The 20,325-nt window shown below is 40.3% G+C and overlaps 1 protein-coding gene across 3 annotated transcripts in view; it reads right to left on the bottom strand.

The window, feature by feature from the left end:
- Positions 1-2,340: 2,340 nt before the first annotated feature.
- Positions 2,341-20,325, bottom strand: part of RLF (RLF zinc finger) — a 79,019-nt gene continuing 61,034 nt past the window's right edge. For all 3 annotated transcript variants that reach the window (XM_032247075.1, XM_032247078.1, XM_032247077.1), the window contains 2 exons: positions 13,390-13,531; positions 2,341-7,456 (listed from right to left, as the gene is read on the bottom strand). In XM_032247075.1, coding sequence (XP_032102966.1) covers positions 2,810-7,456; positions 13,390-13,531 — 4,789 coding nt within the window. In that variant the 3' untranslated portion in view covers positions 2,341-2,809. The remainder of the gene's footprint in view (positions 7,457-13,389; positions 13,532-20,325) is intronic.

Below are 20,325 nucleotides of genomic sequence, written 5' to 3'. Positions count from 1 at the left end.
GAATTATTTTGAGACAGTCTTGCTCTGTCACCCAGGCTGGAGTACAGTGGTGTGATCTCGGCTCACTGCAACCTCTGCCTCCTGGGTTCAAGCGATTCTCCTGCCTCAGCCTCCTGAGTACCTGGGACTACAGGCATGTGACACCACGCCCGGCTAATTTTTTGTATTTTCAGTAGAGATGGGGTTTCACCATGTTAGCCAGGATGGTCTAGATCTCCTGACCTCATGATCTGCCCACCTCAGCCTCCCAAAGTGCTGGGATTACAGGTGTGGGCCACCGTGCCTGACTGAAGTAAACAATTAATTGGGTTCTTAAAATCTGGTTTATCTGGCCGGGCGTGGTGGCTCACACCTATAATCCAAGCACTTTGGAGGCCAAGCTGGGCGGATCACCTGAGGTTGGCAGTTCAAGACCAGCCTGACCAACATGATGAAACCCAGTCTTAAAAACAAAACAAAACAAAAAACAAAAACATAAAAATTAAAAAAAAATCTGGTTTAGTTCCACTTCAAATGGCCTCACTTGGTCCTTCAAGGTACTACAAGTTCTGTGTGATTGATGATCACCTGTACCTTCTCCCTTCATAAGCAAGGAAACTGAACCGCTGAAGAAATTAGCTCGATTCCAAGGAAACAGTAGTGGTCTCAGTCTCTAAGATGCTTGTTTCTCCCACTTATTTCAACAGATTTTTTTCTTTTTGAGATGGAATCTTGCAATGTTGTTCAAGCTGGAGTGCAGTGGCATGATCTCGGCTCAGTGCAACCTCTGCCTCCCAGGTTCAAGCAGTTCTCCTGCCTCAGCCTCCTGAGTAGCTGGGATTACAGGCGTGCGCCACCATGCCCGGCTAATTTTTGTTTTTTTTAGTAGAGACAGGGTTTCACCATGTTGGCCAGGCTGGTCTCAAACTCCTGACCTCGTGATCTGCCTGCCTTAGCCTCCCCAAGTGCTGGGATTACAGGCATAAGCCATTGCACCTGGCCTGAACAGATTCTTACTCATTCAGATTTCTCAGAATCCTGTTACCTACTGGGATCTGAGACAAGAAATGACTTGATTATAGAGGTGCTTTAGACTTGGGGTGAGGTGGCAGAATGAAATTCCTAAAGAGCTGACAAACAAGAAAACAAGGTTTAAGGGCCTGGGAAAAGGTCTTGAAAACCTAACCACAAGGATGAGAAAGAGATGTTAGTTGTCTGAATCACTTCATTTCTAACTAATAAAAGTGGCTGAAAACTTCACAAGGAACAGCAAATAAAGCTGCTGTATTTATAAGAATCTATTGCTATCCTTGTCATTAGACACAGACATCCTACGGTCCAATGAATCTCAACCAATCTAAAAACCAAACTCACCTTGGCTTCCCATTCTTTTCCCAAATACTCATTTCTCCTCTATATACCTACCTCAACTGGTTGCATCAGTACCCAATCTCTTCCTTCACTTTCCACGCCCACCCAGTCCTGCCTCCTTAAGTATCTCAATTTCATCTACTCTGCCCTCTGCTGCAATTGTCAGTACATAAACTCAGCAAGCTTGTCTCAAATTGCTTCAAGTCTGTTTCCAATTTCAGCTCCTCAAATCAAGCAATCACTCCACAATTCAAGTGATATATGCCTACAGACTCAAGTCCAAACTCCTTAGTGTTCATGATTTAGTTCCCACATATCTCTACGTCACTCTCTTGCTTCCCTTTTATTGCCAGCATATCAAATTATTTGTAATTTCCTAGAAACATGCCCTCTGAATTTGCTATGTCCTTCACTTTCTGATTGGCATGCCTCTCCTTTCTACTTGGCCAACATCTGGACGTCCTCTGAGAGCTATCTTGATTCCCACAGCTACTCAATCTCAGAATTTTCTTTCCACAAAACCAAAAATTTTAAGACAAAAATAACCCTGTTCTGGGCTGGGCACAGTGGCTCATGCCTGTAGTCCCAGCACTTTGGCAGGCTGAGGTGGGTGGAACACCTGAAGTCAGGAGTTCAAGACCAGCCTGGCTAACATGGTGAAACCCCGTATCTACTAAAAATACAAATTAGCCAGGCGTGGTGGCACATGCCTGTAATCCCAGCTACTCCAGGGGCTGAGGCAGGAGAATCACTTGAATCCGGGAGACAGAGGTTGCAGTGAGCAGAGATCACGCCATTGCACTCCAGCCTCTGCAACAAGAGCAAAACTCTGTCTCAAAACAAACAAAAACACCTTGTTCTGAATGGTTTAGTTAATAAGAATAAAAAAAAAAAATTACTGGGGTAAAATGTAAGTGGCACATTCCAGAAAATACAAGTGCAATTTCAGTTTACATGTGGCATGAAAACTCATTATGAGTAAACAACAAATGGGTGAAAAATTGTAATTTATTGAAACTCAACTCAAAAAATATAAGATGCTGTAGTGTACAATATATTACACAAAGCACCCTCAGGTGCACATTCAAGTCAAGTAAGAACTCCATATCCCTTTCCCTAGCCCTCCCACCCTGGGTCCTTAGTATTTGTTCCATATACAATCATGCACACTTAATTTGAAAAAGGAAGCCCCAGTATATTTTGATGTATTAATTAGCACCAAACAAGAGTACAGTTCCATTTCTTTTTTTAATAAACAAAAAAAACCCAATCATTAAACCAACTGGAGAGCTAATGGACTCAGCCAATACTGCTGACGTAGATATTACACATTCATGTAAAATACACAGCCTATTCTACCTAAACAATGGTGTGGCTGCTTCTCAGCCTTTGTTCGAGTTGGCAATCGTCCCCATGTTGCAGTGTTGGAGCCAGTCTCTTACTAAAACAAAATTGCTATTTAAGAACTTCCTACACAAAGCTCATCTGTCTTTTTTGTTGGAAATAAGTCTAAAATTGGTGTGGAAAACTTAGATCTTTCAAGAACAACCACTGGCCGAAGATAATGAAGCTGTTTTAAGGCAAGCTCTCCACAGTCTGTTAATGCTTTGTCCAATACGACCCTCAAGTTTTCCAAGGAAGGAACTGTTGTTTCAGCTACTATTAAAGGTGGGACTGCAGTCAGATTCTCATGAATTGTAGAGTCACTAGAAGAATGAGGTATGTCAACTTCAGGTTCATTGTCACTCACCATATTATTTGCCACAACATTCCCTGTTAAATCATTACTGGGCTGTGAAGAATTACTTAAGTGCTCTGAAGGCTCCCAATCATCAAAATCATCATCTTTCTCTTCACTTTCCTGAATAAATTTCAGAAATGAAGATTCAAATCCCATAGGTTTGTAAGTCTTCAAATCAAATGACCGAGGCTGTGAATGTTTCCTAAAATTCTCTTTTGGGATGTGGGTTGGATTTTTTACAGTGTTTTCCTGCCCTGAACTATGCTGCCCAGTTTCTGATTCTTTGATCCTTGGTAAAGGCAGCTGGAAACTTGTGAAATAAGTCCCACTTTCAGTCCCATTAGGATTAGGTATGGAATTTTCTATTTTACAAGGAGGAGGAGGCTGAACTATATTACACTGTTCCAGAGAAGTGGTTTCTGAACTATGGTTACATTTCAGAGTTCCCCTGTAGAGCAAAGTATCTGCATCAAATACTGAGCTGCTTTCTATGCACCCTTTCTGACCTCCCTCCCTTTCACTTGAATGACAGGAATCAGTGTTCTGGAGGGGTGCACTGTCGCCTGGGGAATGGCTATGTTTCATGTGCTCTGTTTCACAGCTTCCATTTTCTTCTTTCTTTATACAGGGATCTGCTTCAGAAGGGGGTTCCTCCTTAATTTTGGTACCATACTTAACGCAAACAACAAGGTTTTCCATCTGTTGCTCTAAATAGGCACTACTCATCTGATGAGTGCGTTTGTAATGCCTCACAATGCTGCTCTCCAACTTCACCACAGATAAGCATCCTTGAACCATGCAGGGGTACTGTGTGTGCTCAGAGTGCTCCACACACATATGGAGGGCCTCAGCTCTGGTTTTAAAACTTATTGGAGCTTTCTTTTCTTTGATTAAGCCACATTTTTTAGCTTTAGCATTAAATGATCTCCTGGTAGTCTGATGTTCATGCCCCTGAGTGTGAGCTGTTTGACATACCTTTTCACTTCTTAGTAGTCTTTCATTTGCTACTTTCTGGCTTCTAAACAAATCATCGTAATAGTCTTTATGTCGATAATATACATGTTGTGAGTAATTACTGCGATGGGTGAAAATCTGGCCACAGCCATTAAGATCACAATGAATTTCATAATCTGAATGTATTTCCCCTTCAATATTATGCTGTTCCATCAAGTGGTGCTTCAACTTGCTGAACGTATAAAAAACAGCAGGGCACTGAGGCTGATTACAAGAAAACCTTGCTGCAGATTCAGCTTCGGAAAGTACTTTAGGCTCTTCAATGTGGTCTAGGTTATGAGAGTCACTACAGTGCTTAGCAAGAGCTTTGGAACACAGGAAGCGTTTATTACATTCCTTATATTTGCAAGCAAATATCTTTTTACATTTGACAAGTTCCCTTTTGGTTCTTGCTTTGTCTTTCTCTAAACATAACTGTTCTTTGTTGTACTGATGTACAGTTCTGTAATGGCGAATTAAGCCTTTTAGATTGGTGAATGAGGAGTTGCAAGTTTTATGGATACAATGGAATGGTTTGTGGTATTTATTCAAAATATAACACAGATTTCCTTTAGCAACAGTTCGCCTGCTACCTCTGCCTTCTCTTCCTTCTTGTTCTTCTCTATGGCTGCCTATTGGTGATGAAATGTCAGATGTTTTACTTTCTGTTTCTTCACAAGATGATTCCAAATCTGTTTCTGAACTGCATTCATCCTTTTTAGAATGACAGTGTGGTTTCTCAGAGTTACTGCTGGGATCACCTCCAAGTTCTGCAGAACAATCACCTTTCAACCTATCTACTGAACATGGGCCTTCATGATCACACTTTTCATTATCTAATAGTTTGTGAGTTGCTCTGTCACTGCCAATTTGATGTTTATTTTTATAATGAATCCTAAGGTGTGTTTTTCTTGTAAATGACCTTTGGCAAATATGACATTGAAATGGGGAATACCGATGTTGGAACATGGTTAACTGCAGGACTTTTTCTTTTGAATAATTATGCTTTTTAAGATAATGCATTAACAGAGCCTCTCTGGTCACAAATTCGTATTTGCATCCTTGAAGCTCACAGAAAAAAGGCTTAGCCGCTAACTGTGCAAGGTACTGACTTGGCATATTTTCATCTTGATTCTGAAAATTCAGGTCTGAGATAGATGAAACTGATTGAAGAGACTTAGCACCACTGGACGGGTACCCCTGCAATGACCCTGAGAAAGATCCATGTGTTATTGAGTTTTTCAAGCTTAAATGTTTCAAGCGTAACAGAAGTTCCAACATGGTATCCTCTGTACATGGCCTTTTAGAAGCACAAATGGAGGATTCTGAAGAATAACCTTGATGTTCTCGTTTACATTTAATGTGAATATTGTGATCTAGACCTTCATCTGGGGAGTCACTGTTTGTATCTGAACTGGGTTTAGGTTCTGCATCCAACTTTTCAGTTGTCTGAGTATGTTCATTACCCAAAGAGGGAAAGAGATCTTTCGTCTTTATCTTTTTGGGCTTTAAATGATATGGATGAACCTTCCGTAGATGTTTCTGCATCCCTCTTGCATTTTTGTATGTGGACCCACAGCCATCAAAACCACAGGTAAACTTAGTCCCATCAAAACAAACTGCCATATTGGAACATTTTTCTTTTAAACTGGAGGGCCCAAAGACTTTCTCATTAGATAACAATATATCCTGCATGGTTTCAGAGTGATCTAGTGTGTCAATTAGCTCTTCATTCATTGAAGCTGAAGAGCTATGACTTAACTGATCACTAGAATTACTGTCACTGTTTTCTTTCAGGTTTTCTGCAGTTTCTGTATCGATTTGAGAATGAGCTGATTCTGCACAGAAAAGATCTTCAGGTAAATGTGATTTATCAGTTTGGTCAAGTAGATGGGGCTGATTAATACAATCTTGCTTCTCCCCTGTTGCAGACTCCTCAAGTTTCACTGATTTCTTTATGTCTCCACCATTTGAATTTTCAACATTATGCATTGAGAGGTGATTCTGGTATTCAATTTTGGAATAATAGAACTTTTTACAGCCAAGAAAGTTGCATGTGTAAGATGCATCCCTAAAGTGTTGTGCTTCATGGTGGTAAAGCTGTCCCAAGTCACTGAAAACAATATTACAGCCATTTAATTCACATTTATAACGCAGATCGTCATGCTTTTGTTTATGGTTAAGTAGTTCATTTACTGATCCAAACCTAGCATAGCAATCTATAGATACACACATATAAGGTTGAGGCCCACAATGCACTTGCTCGTGCTCTCGAAGGTGAAAAGCAGACATAAAATGTCGTCGACAGTAAGTACACTTCTCTCTTCTATTTTTCATATCCAAATAGTGCTTGGCATTTTCATCATTATTTTGGTGTTCAGCTTTAAGATGCACACTTAAGTATTTAAACTGCTTAAACACACGGGAACAGTCTGTACCAGGACATGGATACAAATCTCTGTCTTGCAGGTGGCAATCTTCTAATTTGCTGAATGTGACATATTCATGAGACTCTCCTTTGGCTTGTTCATTCAATGAATGATTTTGCTCTGAGATTGCAGAGGGGCTCTTGGGACAAATACCCTTTTGAGAGCCTTTCAACAGTAATTTCTTTTTAGAGCGGTCCCTTCTGCTTGGTGGCATTTTAACATGTTCCATCACATGAGGAACAAACATTTCTTTTCTCTTAAATTTTTTAATACAAACTGGACAGGTGTAAATTCCATCTTCCATATGCATCTTAGAATGATGAAGAATCCTAGCCTCTATACATTCCCGCTTACATAACAAACAGAAAAACTTATACTGAAGCCACCTCTGATATCTTTCAGAGGAACCAATGGGTTTTTTGTCTCTTTTCTCCTTATGCTGATCTGTCAAATCTCTTCTTCTATATTGTTTATCTTCTTTACCCTCATCGTAGTCACTGAGGAATGACTCTAAAACATCTGTGTCATTAATGGACATTTCATAGCCACTTAAATCATCATCAGAATCTGAAGCTTCTTGTCCTAGGAGTTGGTGGCAATGTCGTTTTAAAGTTTTCCAGTCCCAAAATTCAGGATCAAAAGGCCAGTGGGCTTTTAAAGCTAGTAAGAGCTCACATCGAAGAGAATTTGGAACAGGTGCATTTTCTTCATCAAACTTTTGATCTGGTTGCAAATATAGTTCTTCTAACATATTAAATCCATCCAAACTGGGTTCAATTAAGAATTCTGTAAGCTGACAGGCTCGTCTAACTTCTAAATCTTCTGGTAAAAGACAGGCAATTGTTTTACAAACTGATGCCTTCATTTCCTCATCTTCACTTGATCTGAGTTGAAGAGCTCTGACACACAGTAAAATTGACACCCCAAGACCAGCGTCTTGTGCCTGGAAGTAAAAGAGGATAAAAAAATTATTTTTTTGTATACAGAAAGATTATATAACTTTCACAGATAAGGAATTTTAGCTTCTAAAAACTTTTAGAGAGTTCCTAAATTTTATCCTAAGTGTTTCTTCATGCAAGTTACATTTACATTATTTCTTGTCTCAACATGCAAAGAACTGAATTAGATACTACAACCATGAACAATGTACATTTACTAGGCACTGTGTATTAGGCAGCTCCTTACTCCCAAGGAATTTATCTGTACGCTGAATGCATAAACAATAAATGCATGTTAATCCAAAGAAATTCAGGATAAATAAGGTCACTGGTGGATTCAAAATAAAATGATATTGAGTAGAGGGGCAGGGTTTAAAAAGGCAGCAACAGGAAACACAGATTATAAATGTGAGTCTAAGATTAAATTCAATTTAAGAAATTCTCTGTATCATGAACACTTGAATTTTTCAAAACTTCAAAGGTAAAATAAATGATCCTTTCCATTTCCTCCTGAAAGAATTTAGTAATTTATAGTCACAGTCACAGGTGTACTGAATCTCACCTTTCCAGGGGGAAAAACCAGAAATCAGAAAATCTTGCTATGGCAGCAGGTTCTCAGAAACTAGGTTAAAAATTAGGAAGACCTGGTCATATGTAATAAAAGCTTAGTACATACAAGATAACTCTTTGAGAGGCTAAAATGCAAAAATGACATGAGCAAAGAAAAACAAGACATGCCGAAGGGGCTTAACATGAAGTCCTGGTTCTGTTGTGAATGGCAGATATCCCACAATAGTAGTGGCCTCAGAGCAGAGATTTTAGAATGAGACTGACTGCCTTTGACCCCAGCTTCACAAGTGACAAATTCTCAACCTCTAAATTCAGTTTCCTTACTGGTAAAATGATAATAGTAATGGTAGTATCGGATTTTCCTCCTAAGGTTATAAAGATGAAGTAATACAAAGTGATTACCACAATACTGGCACATTGTAAATATTCAAATAGCATGTAAAATAATTGAGTAAATTCCATTCTTTAAATCTGTAAACAGTCTGCCAGGCATATAAATCTGTGATGGGCATCATTCATACTAAATGCTGGGAACATAAAGAAATCACTGTCATGGATTTACAGAACCCAATCCTAGGCAGTTATTTGAAAGACACTTTTTTGCACACATTGTCTTCATTTTATAGACAAAAAACCCCCAACACTCAGAAGGTTAAGTTGCCCAATGTCACCAGCTAGTAGGCAGAGGAGGAAGGACTTTAAAGCATTCAGGCCAGGCATGGTGGCTCACACCTGTAATCCCAGCACTTTGGGAGGCCAAGGTGGGCAGGTCACTTGAAGTATGGAGTTTAAGACCAGCATGGCCAACATGGCAAAACCCCGTCTCTAATAAAAATACAAAAAATTAACCAGGCATGGTGATGCAGGCCTAAAGTCCCAGGTACTCGGGAGGCTGAGGCACGAGAATTCCTTGAACCTGGGAAGTGGAGGATACAGTGAGCTGAGATCATGCCCCTGCATACCAGCCTGGGCAACAGAGTGAGACTGTCTCAAAAAAAAAAAAAAAAAAAAAAAAAAAAAAAGATATTTGGCCTGAAGAGTAAAAGAGATATAGACTGGTAGGTGGAAAGGGAGTGAGTATAGAATCCCTTGCAAACTCACACTCCAACTTTTTTTCCTTAAAACTAGTCAAGTGCAATAGTGAGATGGGGGAAAGGGTAGACAGAGTTCAGTCTGTAACTGACTGTGAAGAATCAATTGAGAGAACTCCTTACGTTTCAGAAGAGCTGAGACCCTGGCTTTTTGAAAGAGAGGCATCACCTAGCCTAATAAGTTAGGATGTGATTCTGTTGTGAATGGCAGATATGCCACAATAGTAGTGGCCTAAAAAATATAAAAGTCTCCCTCTTTCATTTGGAATGTAGTCCAGGTAAACAGGCCACATTGCTTTAGTGGCTCCACAGGACTAGACCATGGATCTCTTGATTTATTAGGATGATGTGACGTAAGCTTATTATTTGTAAGTAAGAGCAGACAGGACTTGGGGAAAGTCAGCTAAATTTTAAAATAATTCAGTTTCTCAACAAGTTAACTCCTTTTGGATGACTGCGTGAGGTGAACAGCAAAGAATGGCCATTCTTTCTTAAACAGTCTAATCTGGTTGGGATGGTAACATCTGAAAAATCACTGACAACACTTTTCTTTTTTTCTTTTTTTTTTGAGACAGAGTCTTGTCCTGTCACCCAAGCTGGAGTGCAATGGCGCGATCTCAGCTCACTGCAATCTCTGCCTCCCAGGTTCAAGTGATTCTCCTGCCTCAGCCTCCTGAGTAGCTGGGATTACAGGTGCGTGCCACCATGCCCAGCTAATTTTTGTATTATTAGTAGAGATGGGTTTCACCATGTTGGTCAGGCCGGACTTAAACTCCTGACCTCGTGATCCGCCCTCCCTGGCCTCCCGAAGTGCTGGGATTACAGGTGTGAGCCACCGCACCCGGCCCTAACAACACTTTTCAAAGAAAAGTAACCAGAAATACCATTATATATTCTGAACAGAGGTCCCAAAAAGTTACTGAAAGGAATAGGGAATACATTTGAATCAGGATGGAATGTGGAGTTGAATTTTGAAGAAACTGGTGGGTCTTAAACTAGGAAGGTGAGGGATCAAGAGTGACTTGGCATACTGTTGCAAGCGCACACAGGATATAGCCAAGTCATTTAAGCTTTGCTTTTTTTTTTTTTTTTTTTTTTTGAGTCTCCCTCTGTTGCCCAGGCTATAGTACAGTGGCGTGATCTCAGCTCATTGTAACCTCTGCTTCCCAGGTTCAAGCAGGCAGGTACAACAGCTTACACCTATATTCCCAGCACTTTAGAAGGTTGAGGTGGGAGAACTGCTTCGGGACCGGAGTTGAGAACCAGTCTGGGCAACAACACATGACCCTGTATCTACCCCTGCTCCCCCCAAAAAAAGACTATAGGCATACCCCTATAGTCTCAGCTACTCTGGAGGCTGAGGCAGGCAGATTGCTTGAGCCAAGGAGTTTGATGTTGTAATGAGCTATTATCACATCACTGCACTACAGCCTGGGTGACAGAGTGAGACCTGCCTCAACCAAAAACCGAAAATTAAAGTCAGAGATGGAGAATGTCAGGTTTCAAGCATCAATTTGTTGCACCCTTGCTGCTTGAAAATACAGGCAACAGGCCGGACAACAGTGGCTCACGCCTATAATCCCAGTACTTTGGGAGAGGCCGAGGTGGGTGGATCACAAGGTCAAGAGATCAAGATCATCCTGGCCAACATGGTGAAACCCTGTCTCTACTAAAAATACAAAAATTAGCTGGGTGTGGTGCCGCACGCTTGTAGTCCCATCTACTCAGGAGGCTGAGGCAGAATTGCTTGAACCCAGGAGGCGGTGGTTGCAGTAAGTCAAGATCGCGCCACTGCACTCCAGCCTGGTGACAGAGTGAGACTCTGTCTCAAAAAAAAAAAGAAAAGAAAGAAAGAAAATAGAAGCAACAACGGAATATAGCTTTCAGGACTTGAGAACAGACTCTGGCTGGCAGTCAGCCAGAAAACAGAAACAGTGCTACAACCACAGGAACTGAAATCTGTCAGTAAGAATGAGCTTTGAAGTGGATTTTTCACAGAGCCTCTGAGTAGAACTTAGCCTGGTCAACTACATTTTAACCAATGTGACAATCTTAAAAGAGAACGCTGCCACATTATGTTGGATTTCTGATACAAAACTGAACTGATAAAAATGGACATTGTTTTAGGTATTAAGTTTGTGATAACATCATTCAACAATAGAAAATTAACACCTTTATTAAAGATTTAAAGAAAACAAAATGTTTTAAAGGCCAATTATAAAGCAATTGTTTAAACAGGCAAGCTCTATAGTTACCTTGAAATGTTTTTTTCTTTGTTTTTTACGACAAAGTCTCACTCTGCTGCCTAGGCTGGAGTGTAGTGGTGCAGTCTCGGCTCACTACAGCCTCCACCTCTTTGGTTCAAGCGATTCTCCTGCCTCAGCCTCCCAAGTAGCTCAGATACAGGAACCTGCCACCACACCTGGCTAATGTTTGTATTTTTAGTAGAGACGAGGGTTTCACCATGTTGGGCAGGCTGGTCTCAAACTTACGACCTCAAATGATCCACCTCTCTTGGCCTCCCAAAGTGCTGGGATTACAAGTATGAGCCACGGCACCTGGCCTTTTAAAAGGTTCTTAATGTGACAGGAGACACAACTTCATTCACAGTAATTAGAAATTATCACCTAACTTGTTTGGCCATCAATTTGTTTCTGATTAATTATTTTACCTTTGTCTTCAATGAAGACTAGATCAATGTATTTCAAATAAAAATATAAAATATGGAAGATTACATATGGGGGTGGACAGTGGGAATATATTAAAGTCAAAACTGTGCCTTGACTTTAGTATAAACAATCTTTGATTGTTCTCAATTAACCAACAAAACATAACCATGAGCCATTAATAGATATGGGCATATGAAGGGGCTGTGTTAAAGAAACTTCTCTTCAGGGTCTGCTAGAGGAGGGGTTTCATATGCAGGAATTTCCTGGCTCCCTGCCTCAGGGAGCTGAGGGTCAGGTAAAATTCACTGATCTTCCCCGGGCAGGAAAGCCAGGTGGGGCTCTTTGGTCCCAAATTCTCCACAAAAAGCTCTGGGAGGAGGGGGCTCTGTAATTCAGGGTGGTACAAGCAGCCAATCTGGTATCAGAGTCAAAGATCAATTACGACAGAGGAAGTTTGAAAGAACTCCTCTCATTGGACAAGAATATGAATGGGGAGAGAATAACTCAAGGGTTAAAACTTCAGCTGCTCCTACCTGAACGGATTTCTCGCTCTGGCTTCCCCTCACGCAACACCGTGAGGGCTGTCTTCTTTCCCCATTCTTCGGGGTTAGAGAGACCAAGAACCTAAGATCTGGGTATTCCCCCGATAACAATATGGAAAGCTCAGTTGTGAGCAGATGCTAAAAACACAGTAGAGCACAGCATAAGACTCATCCCAAACCCTTATATGACTGAACTCAAAGAACAGCGTTTTTCATTTTATTTATATTTTTAATTTTTATTTTTAAAGAGACAGGGTCTCTCTCTGTTGTCTAGGCTGGAGTACGGTGGCAAGATCACAGATGACTGTAACTTTGAACTCCCAGGCTAAAGTGAGCCTCCCACCTCAGCCTCCTGAATGGCTAGGTGCGCTACCACATAATTTAAAAAAATTTTTTTTAAAATAGAAATGGCCTCTCACTATGTTGCCCAGGCTGGTCTTGAACTTCTGGCCTCAAGTGATCCTTATACCTCGGCCTCCCAAAACACTGGGATTTCAAGTGTTAGCCACTGCACCAGGCCAAAGAACAACGCTTTATATATGGTACTTCACTGCATTTTAGGAAACACATATTTCCTAAAAATATCTAACTTGTTTCCTATTTGTTTGTACAGAAGTTCACAACTTGTATACAGCTGATTCTGGAACTGTTCTATTACTCCAAAACCTAGAAAAGGTGCGACTCTACCCATAAGGAGATAATAAAAACAATTATATTTTCTTCATTTTTAATTATTATGCTAATTAGCAAACATGTAAACATGCCTATAAAAAATATAGAACATTGTTCTAAGAAAAGCAGATACAGGGCAGTTAAGGTACCAGCCAAGAAACATAATCTTCCCTTCCCCAGGGGAGATAGTCTATAAATTCAAATCACTACTTTCCATTAAGAAAAACAATTTCTAGGAAGTCAATCTGGAGAAACAATCAGATGTGGTCAATTCCATTAATCTTATTAAAACCCATTATTTCTTATCTTTATCTACAAGGAATTTCCTGAGAAGTTATCTTCCCACTCATCTTTCCTCCAGCTACAGTAAGCAGAGAAGGCAAAAAGTACTCACTTCAGTTTGTATAACTCTAATGAGGCAAAATAAATGCTGCTGTGTTTTAGCTATGACACCAAACTGACGACAGCGCTCCAAAAAAGTATCTAAAGAAGGGTCAATTCTTCTTTGCAGTTTACTCCAAAAGAGAGTCAGTTCCCTATAAAAAAAGAGATCATGGTAAAACATTTAAAGTAACTGGTATTTGCTGCCCAGCCCTCGGCAACCCAATTTTTTGATTTGTAGAAAGTTGACAGCAGACAAAACAAAACTAGATAAAAAGCTGTCTATGTTCACCACTGCTTCCTCCCAAACTGGTAAAATTGTTAAGAATCCTCCATAACAATTCCCTGACTTCTACCTTTTGTTTAGGGGAAAAATAAAACCAAAACGCTACTTCCTTCAGAGTGAAATTTTAAAAAACTTATTTAGATCCCATGTTGTTCCAAACGGTTTTATCCTTCATCACACTGGTGATTATTATACTGATTGAATTAAATCCTGTCCTAATGGGCAGAGATAATCAGACATCGCTACACTACCAACGATATATATATATATACAACATATAGATATTCCAATGGTACACTTCTATACAGTGATCTTAAGGGCCCTTTCAAGATCTAAAACGTCAGGATGCTACTTAAGGCTTGTAGTTTGTAACGTTTAAATACTCCCAGTGAAGTAAGTAAAATGGCACTTTTGGAAATGGCTAAAATACAGGAATCTCACAAAGATTCATTATGAAAACAGAAGAAAAGCTTGAAAAGAATAAATTAAACAAAAACATTTAATGGGAAAAACACTCAAGCAAAAAAGCATTAGAAACTCAAAAATGCCAAGGATAGAAATGCTAAAAAGAATGCAAAATGTGACTGCAAGGACAACTAATAGCAAAACTAAAAACAAGGCTACCACTTCTAATAGCAAAATTAAAAAGAGGCTGGGCGCAGGTGCTCACACCCGTAATCCTAGCACTTTGGGAGGCCAAGGTGGGCAGATCACTTGAGGTCAGGAGTTCAAAACCAGCCTGGCCAACATGGTGAAACCTCATCTCTACTAAAAATACAAAAATTAGCTGAGTGTGGTGGTGGACACCTATAATCCCAGCTACTTGGGAGGGTGAGACAGGAGAATCGCTTGAACCTGGGAGGTGGAGGTTGCAGTGAGCCGAGATCGTGCCAGTACAGTCCAGCCTGGGTGGCAGAGCAAGACTCCGTCTCAAAAAAACAAAAAACAAAAAACAAAAGAACGCTATCACTTTAAAAATGTGGCTCTTTTAAGTAAATCAATGGATATTAATTAAAGAATTTTCATTTACAAAGTCTGTATTATTTTCATAAGCCAATTTAAGAACACTGATATCCTATATTGCTATTAACAAAGACTATCTCCCAGAAAGTTGGCTACAAATCCAATGCTTAAAAAATGAAAATATGTAGTTTAAATATGCATATATATATATATATTTTTTTTTTTTAAAAGGAGTTTTCGCTCTTGTTACCCAGGCTGGAGTGCAATGGCGCGATCTTGGCTCACCACAACCTCCACCTCCCGGGTTCAGGCAATTCTCCTGCCTCAGCCTCCTGAGTAGCTGGGATTACAGGCACGTGCCACCATGCCCAGCTAATTTTTTGTAGTTTTAGTAGAGACGGGGTTTCACCATGTTGACCAGGATGGTCTCGATCTCTTGACCTCGTGATCCACCCGCCTCAGCCTCCCACAGTGCTGGGATTACAGGCTTGAGCCACCGCGCCCGGCCCTAAAGTAAATACATTTAACAGAATGTATTTTCTTATATTTCTAAAGAGGTAACTGGGGCTCTTGTAAGGTGAAATTTTTAAGTAGTTATAAAACTTGCTTCAAAGATTGAAATGAATATATGCTGTCTCAAAAGATAAATGATTGGCCAGGCAGGGTGGCTCATGCCTGTAATCCATGCACTTTGGGAGGCCAAGGTGGGCGAATCACAAGGTCAGAAGTTCGAGACCGGCCTGACCAACATAGTGGAACCCGTCTCTACTAAAAATACAAAAATTAGCTGGGCATGGTGGCACATGCCTGTAATTCCAGCTACTCAGGAGGCTGAGGCAGGAGAATCACTTGAACCCAGGAGGTGGAAGTGGCAGATCTCACCATGGCACTCCAGCCTGGGTCACAGAGTAAGACTCTGTCTCGAAAAACAAACAAATAAATTATTTCAGAGACCTTAATTCTCAACCTACCTTTTACCACTTTAACAAATTTGCCTAACTTTGTTGCCAGTGGCAAAATCAAAGCTCACTAAAGCCTTAACTCCTGGGCTCAAGTGATTGTCCCACCTCAGCCTCCCAAGTGCCTGGGATTATAGGCATGTGCCTCTGTGCCCAGCTTTAGTTGGTAAATTTCACTTTATTTTATTTGAGAGAACATAATACTCTGTCACCCAGGCTGGAGTATACTGGTGAGATCTCAGCTTACTACAGCCTTAAACTCCTGAGCTCAAGTGACTCTCCTGTCTCAGTCTCCTGAGTAGCTGGGACTACAGGTGTGCCACCAAGACTGGCTAAGCTTTTCTTGTTTGGTTGGTTTTAGGGTCTCACTGTGTTGCTCAGGCTGGTCATCAACTCCTAGCCTCAGGTAATCCTCTGCTGGGGTTATAGGCATGAGCCACCATGCCCAGCCCTTCAGTAAAATTTAGATAGTTGACTTCGTTTACTCTTTTATCTTTATACTCTTTATACTCTTTTATCTTTATAATCAGGATTTACTGGCTTTGATAATTTTTGTTCTGTTCAAATAGGACAGATTTTGCATACATATGACAGATATGTAAGTTTTTATTAAGATGTTCAAATCTGAATAAAACAATTTTGTGTTTAAAATGAACATACAATTGTTTATGGGCCAGCTGTGAAAATCGCCCCCAGCCAGGTGAAAAGCTGGGGTCTTTTTTCACAGCTGGCCTATCTCAATTTTCACTTCTTGTAGTTAGGAAAGTAGCACTAGCCAAATAAAGACAACTATTTAAAGACATTTTAAATTAATTGTACTTGTTATAGCTCAAATTTGCCATAATATTAAGCTTTCATCATTTTTTTTTTCCTGAGACAGTCTTGCTCTGTCGCCCAGGGTGGAGTGCAGTGGCACGATCTCCACCTGCCTCAGCCTCCCAAAGTGCTGGGATTACAGGCATGAACCACCTCACCTAACTTTTATTTTATTTATTTATTTATTTATTTTTAGACAGAGTCTCATTCTGTTGCGCAGGCTAAAGTGTAGTGGCATGATCTCAGCTCACTGCAACCTCCACCTCCCAGGTTCAAGCAATTCTCCTGCCTCAGCCTCCTGAGTAGCTGGGGACTACAGATGCATCCCACCATGCCCAGCTAATTTTTGTAATTTTAGTAGAGATGTGGTTTCACCATGTTGTCCAGGCTGGTCTTGAACTCCTGACCTCAAGAGATCCACCCACCTTAGCCTCCCACAGTACTGGGATTATAGGCTCAAATAATTTTTTTGAGATAGAATCTTGCTCTGTCGCCCAGGCTGGAGTGCAGTGGTGCAATCTTGGCTCACTGAAACCTCTGCCGCCTGGGTTCAAGCAATTCTCCTGCCTCAGCCTCCAGAGTAGCTGGGATTACAGGCATGTGCCACCATACCTGGCTAATTTTTGTATTTTTAGTAGAGACAGGGTTTCAGCATCTTGGCCAGGTTGGTCTTCAACTCCTGACCTCGTGATCCACCCGCCTCGGCCTCCCAAAGTGCTGGGATTACAGGCATGAACCACTGTGCCTGGTCACTCAAATAATTTTTAAAACAGTAAGTCAGAATGTCTAGGATTTGGTTTATTCCAAATTAAGTATTTCAGGCTCTAAGTAACTTAACTCCAAATAAGCATGATCAAAAACTGGCATATTATGATGGATTTTGTTAAAATATTTGCATGGTTATAAATCAGTGATGTGAAATGATTACCCACCCAAATATATAAACATGCCTGAAACCATGACAACCAGAATGTTACTTATGAGGGTGGCAAGACGTCACTTCAATCACCCATTCAAATCTGTATACTGGAACACTGAAATCAACATCCAATAGTAACTTAACCTGATAGATCAAATATACACTAGGGTAAGTTCTTCAGTTACTATAATAAAGGGATTAAAAAAAAAAAAAAAACATTGAAAATCATGAAAAATGATGTATACTTCCAAAGTTCAGATAATCTACTGTATCCTTGATTTCGCCCATTACCTAGCTCACTTCAACAAATAATATACAAATTTATAAAAATTGGAAAGAAAATTTGGCTCTGTTAATAGCAAGAAACATATTTTGGTAAAAATCTAGCTACTGAGCAAGAACTTTAAATTACTCTTTGTTTTGGCCAGTGCAGTGGCTCACGCCTGTAATCCCAGCACTTTGGGGGGCCGAAGTGGGTGGATCACCTGAGGTCTGGTGTTCGAGACCAGCCTGGCCCACATGGGGAAACCCTGTCTCTGCTAAAAATACAAAAAAATGTGTCATGTGTGGTGGCTGGCACCTGTAATCCCAGCTACTCAGGAGGCTGAGGCAGGAGAATCACTTGAACCCAGGAGGTAGAGATTGCAGTGAGCCAAGACTGCACCACTATACTCCAGTCTGGGTGACAAGAGTGAGACACTGTCTCAAAAATAAGTAAATCAATCAATCAATAAAAACATTACTCTGTGTTTCTACATAGCAACAAGCCCATGAAGTCCAGTTAACATGTTACACTGAGATTCAGAATTTAGGTATTTTAGGAATGAAGTAAATAAAACTGTGTGGAATTTAAAAAAAAATTTTTAAAGCTATTACAATAGTAATTAATCCCCATGACCTCTTTTCTCTCCCACAAAACTCTGTTAAATAAAACACATCTGCCGGTCTTTGCCAGTTACTAGGGACACAACTGTGAGTTAGACAACATACTGGTTGGTATATCACAGTCTAGTTGGGGCAGAGCAGACATGTAACTACTACATCTGAAGACACACATATGTGTAACACAAAATTTAAGCCCAGACACATTACAGAAAGTAAAGGCCAGTCTATCAAATACTCACTGAAAGCTTACTGTGGAGGTTCAAAGTTCAACTTTATGACTTTAAAATGGCGACAGTAATTACAACCCTTTATATATACATCATCTCACTCAAAATGGTCACCTTACTCAAAATGGTCACCTTTTTCAAACGGCTAATCCAATTATGTTACCATTGCCAGGCATCTATAAGGCGCTTACCTCTCTAGTATTTCTTTAATTTTTTTCAACAGCCAAAAATCTTTTGGGGTCAAGATTAATAAATAAGTTAAACAATAACTGCTATAAAGTTTAAAACATTTCTACTTTTTTCTGTGATTTGTAAATGCCTCTGAAGGAAATTTCTATAAGAATAAAAAATGTTCTGAGTGACACAGTTTTTTGTTTGTTTTTCTTTTGAGATAGGGTCTCATTCTGTTGCCCAGACTAGGGTACAGTGGTGTGATTTTGGCTCACTGCAACCTCTGCCTCCTAGGCTCAAGTGATTCTCCTGCCTCAGCCTCCAGAGTACCTGGGATTACAGGTGCGTGCCACTACTGTCCAGCTAATATTTATATTTTTAGTAGAGATGGGGTTTCACCATGTTGGCCAGGCAGGTCTCAAACTGCTGACCGCAAATGATCTACCTTCCTTGGTCTCCCAAATTGCTAGGATTACAGGTGTGAGCTACTGCGCCCAGCCGATAGCTACACAGTTTACATTTCAAATAGTCTTCATCGTAACGACATTCAAGAATGATATGCCCAAGAAATAAATTCTAGCTTATGTGTTTAAAAATAAGCATTACTACTTTTATTACTGTATTCCAATTTTATTGTCATATTTAAAAAATATTGATCTTTTATCCAAAACACCACTTAATTTAAAAAAGTTTCTAAACAAATACTCCTTATATCCCACTACCTCAAGCATAACAAAAGAATATATCTCATCTGAACAGAGTTCCTGTGATTAATTTTCCTTAGTAAAATTCAAGTTTTGTTTTTTGAGACGGAGTCACTTTGTCTCTTAGGTTGGCATGACCTTGACTCACTGCAAACTCCGCCTCCCAAGTTCAAGCGATTCTGGTGCCTCAGCCTCCCGAGTAGCTGGGATTACAGGTCCCCACCACCATGCCTGACTAATTTTTGTATTTTAGTAGAGATGGAGTTTCACCATGTTGGTCAGGGTGGTCTTGAACTCCTGAACTCAGGTGATCCACCCACCTCGGCCTCCCAAAGTGCTGAGATTACAGTCATGAGCCACCACGCCTGGCCAAAATTTAATGTTTCATGTTATTCTAATATTCTAACTCCAGCATCCTACTACAAAAAAAAAAAAAAAAAAAAAAGAAAAGAAAAGAAAAGAAAAGGAAAGAAAAGAAAAAGAAAACAATGGGTTAGAAAAAAAAAAAAGATATGGCTGGGCACGGTGGCTCACATCTGTAATCCCAGCACTTTGGAGCCCTAGGTAGGTGGATCACAAGGTCAGGAGTTCAACACCTGCCTGGCCAAGATGGTGAAAACTAATCTCTACTAAAAATACAAAATTAGCCAGGCACGGTGGCAGGCGCCTGTAATCCCAGCTACTCGGGAGGCTGAGTCAGGAAAATCACTTGAATCCGGGAGGCGGAGGTTGCAGTGAGCTGAGATCGTGCCTTGTACTCTAGCCTGAGCGAGCAAGCAAGCGAGCAAGACTCAGTCTCAAAAACAAAACAAACAAACAAACAAAAAACAAATATTAGCCAGGCGTGGTGGTGCGCACCTGTAGGCCCAGCTACTCAGGAAGCTGAGGCAGGAGAATCACCTAAACCCACGAGGTGGAGGTTGCAGTAAGCCGAGATTGAGCCACTGTACTGCAGCCTGACAACAGTGTGAGACTCCATCTTAAAAAAAGAAAAAAAAAAAAAAAAAAAAAAAAAAAAA

This window comes from Sapajus apella, unplaced genomic scaffold (genome assembly GCF_009761245.1).
Source record: "Sapajus apella isolate SASKATOON/1434 unplaced genomic scaffold, GSC_monkey_1.0 scaffold62, whole genome shotgun sequence".
NCBI lineage: Eukaryota > Metazoa > Chordata > Mammalia > Primates > Cebidae > Sapajus > Sapajus apella.
The sequence above is the reverse complement of the archived record's forward strand: the minus strand, read 5'-3'. Positions and strand labels throughout refer to the sequence as shown.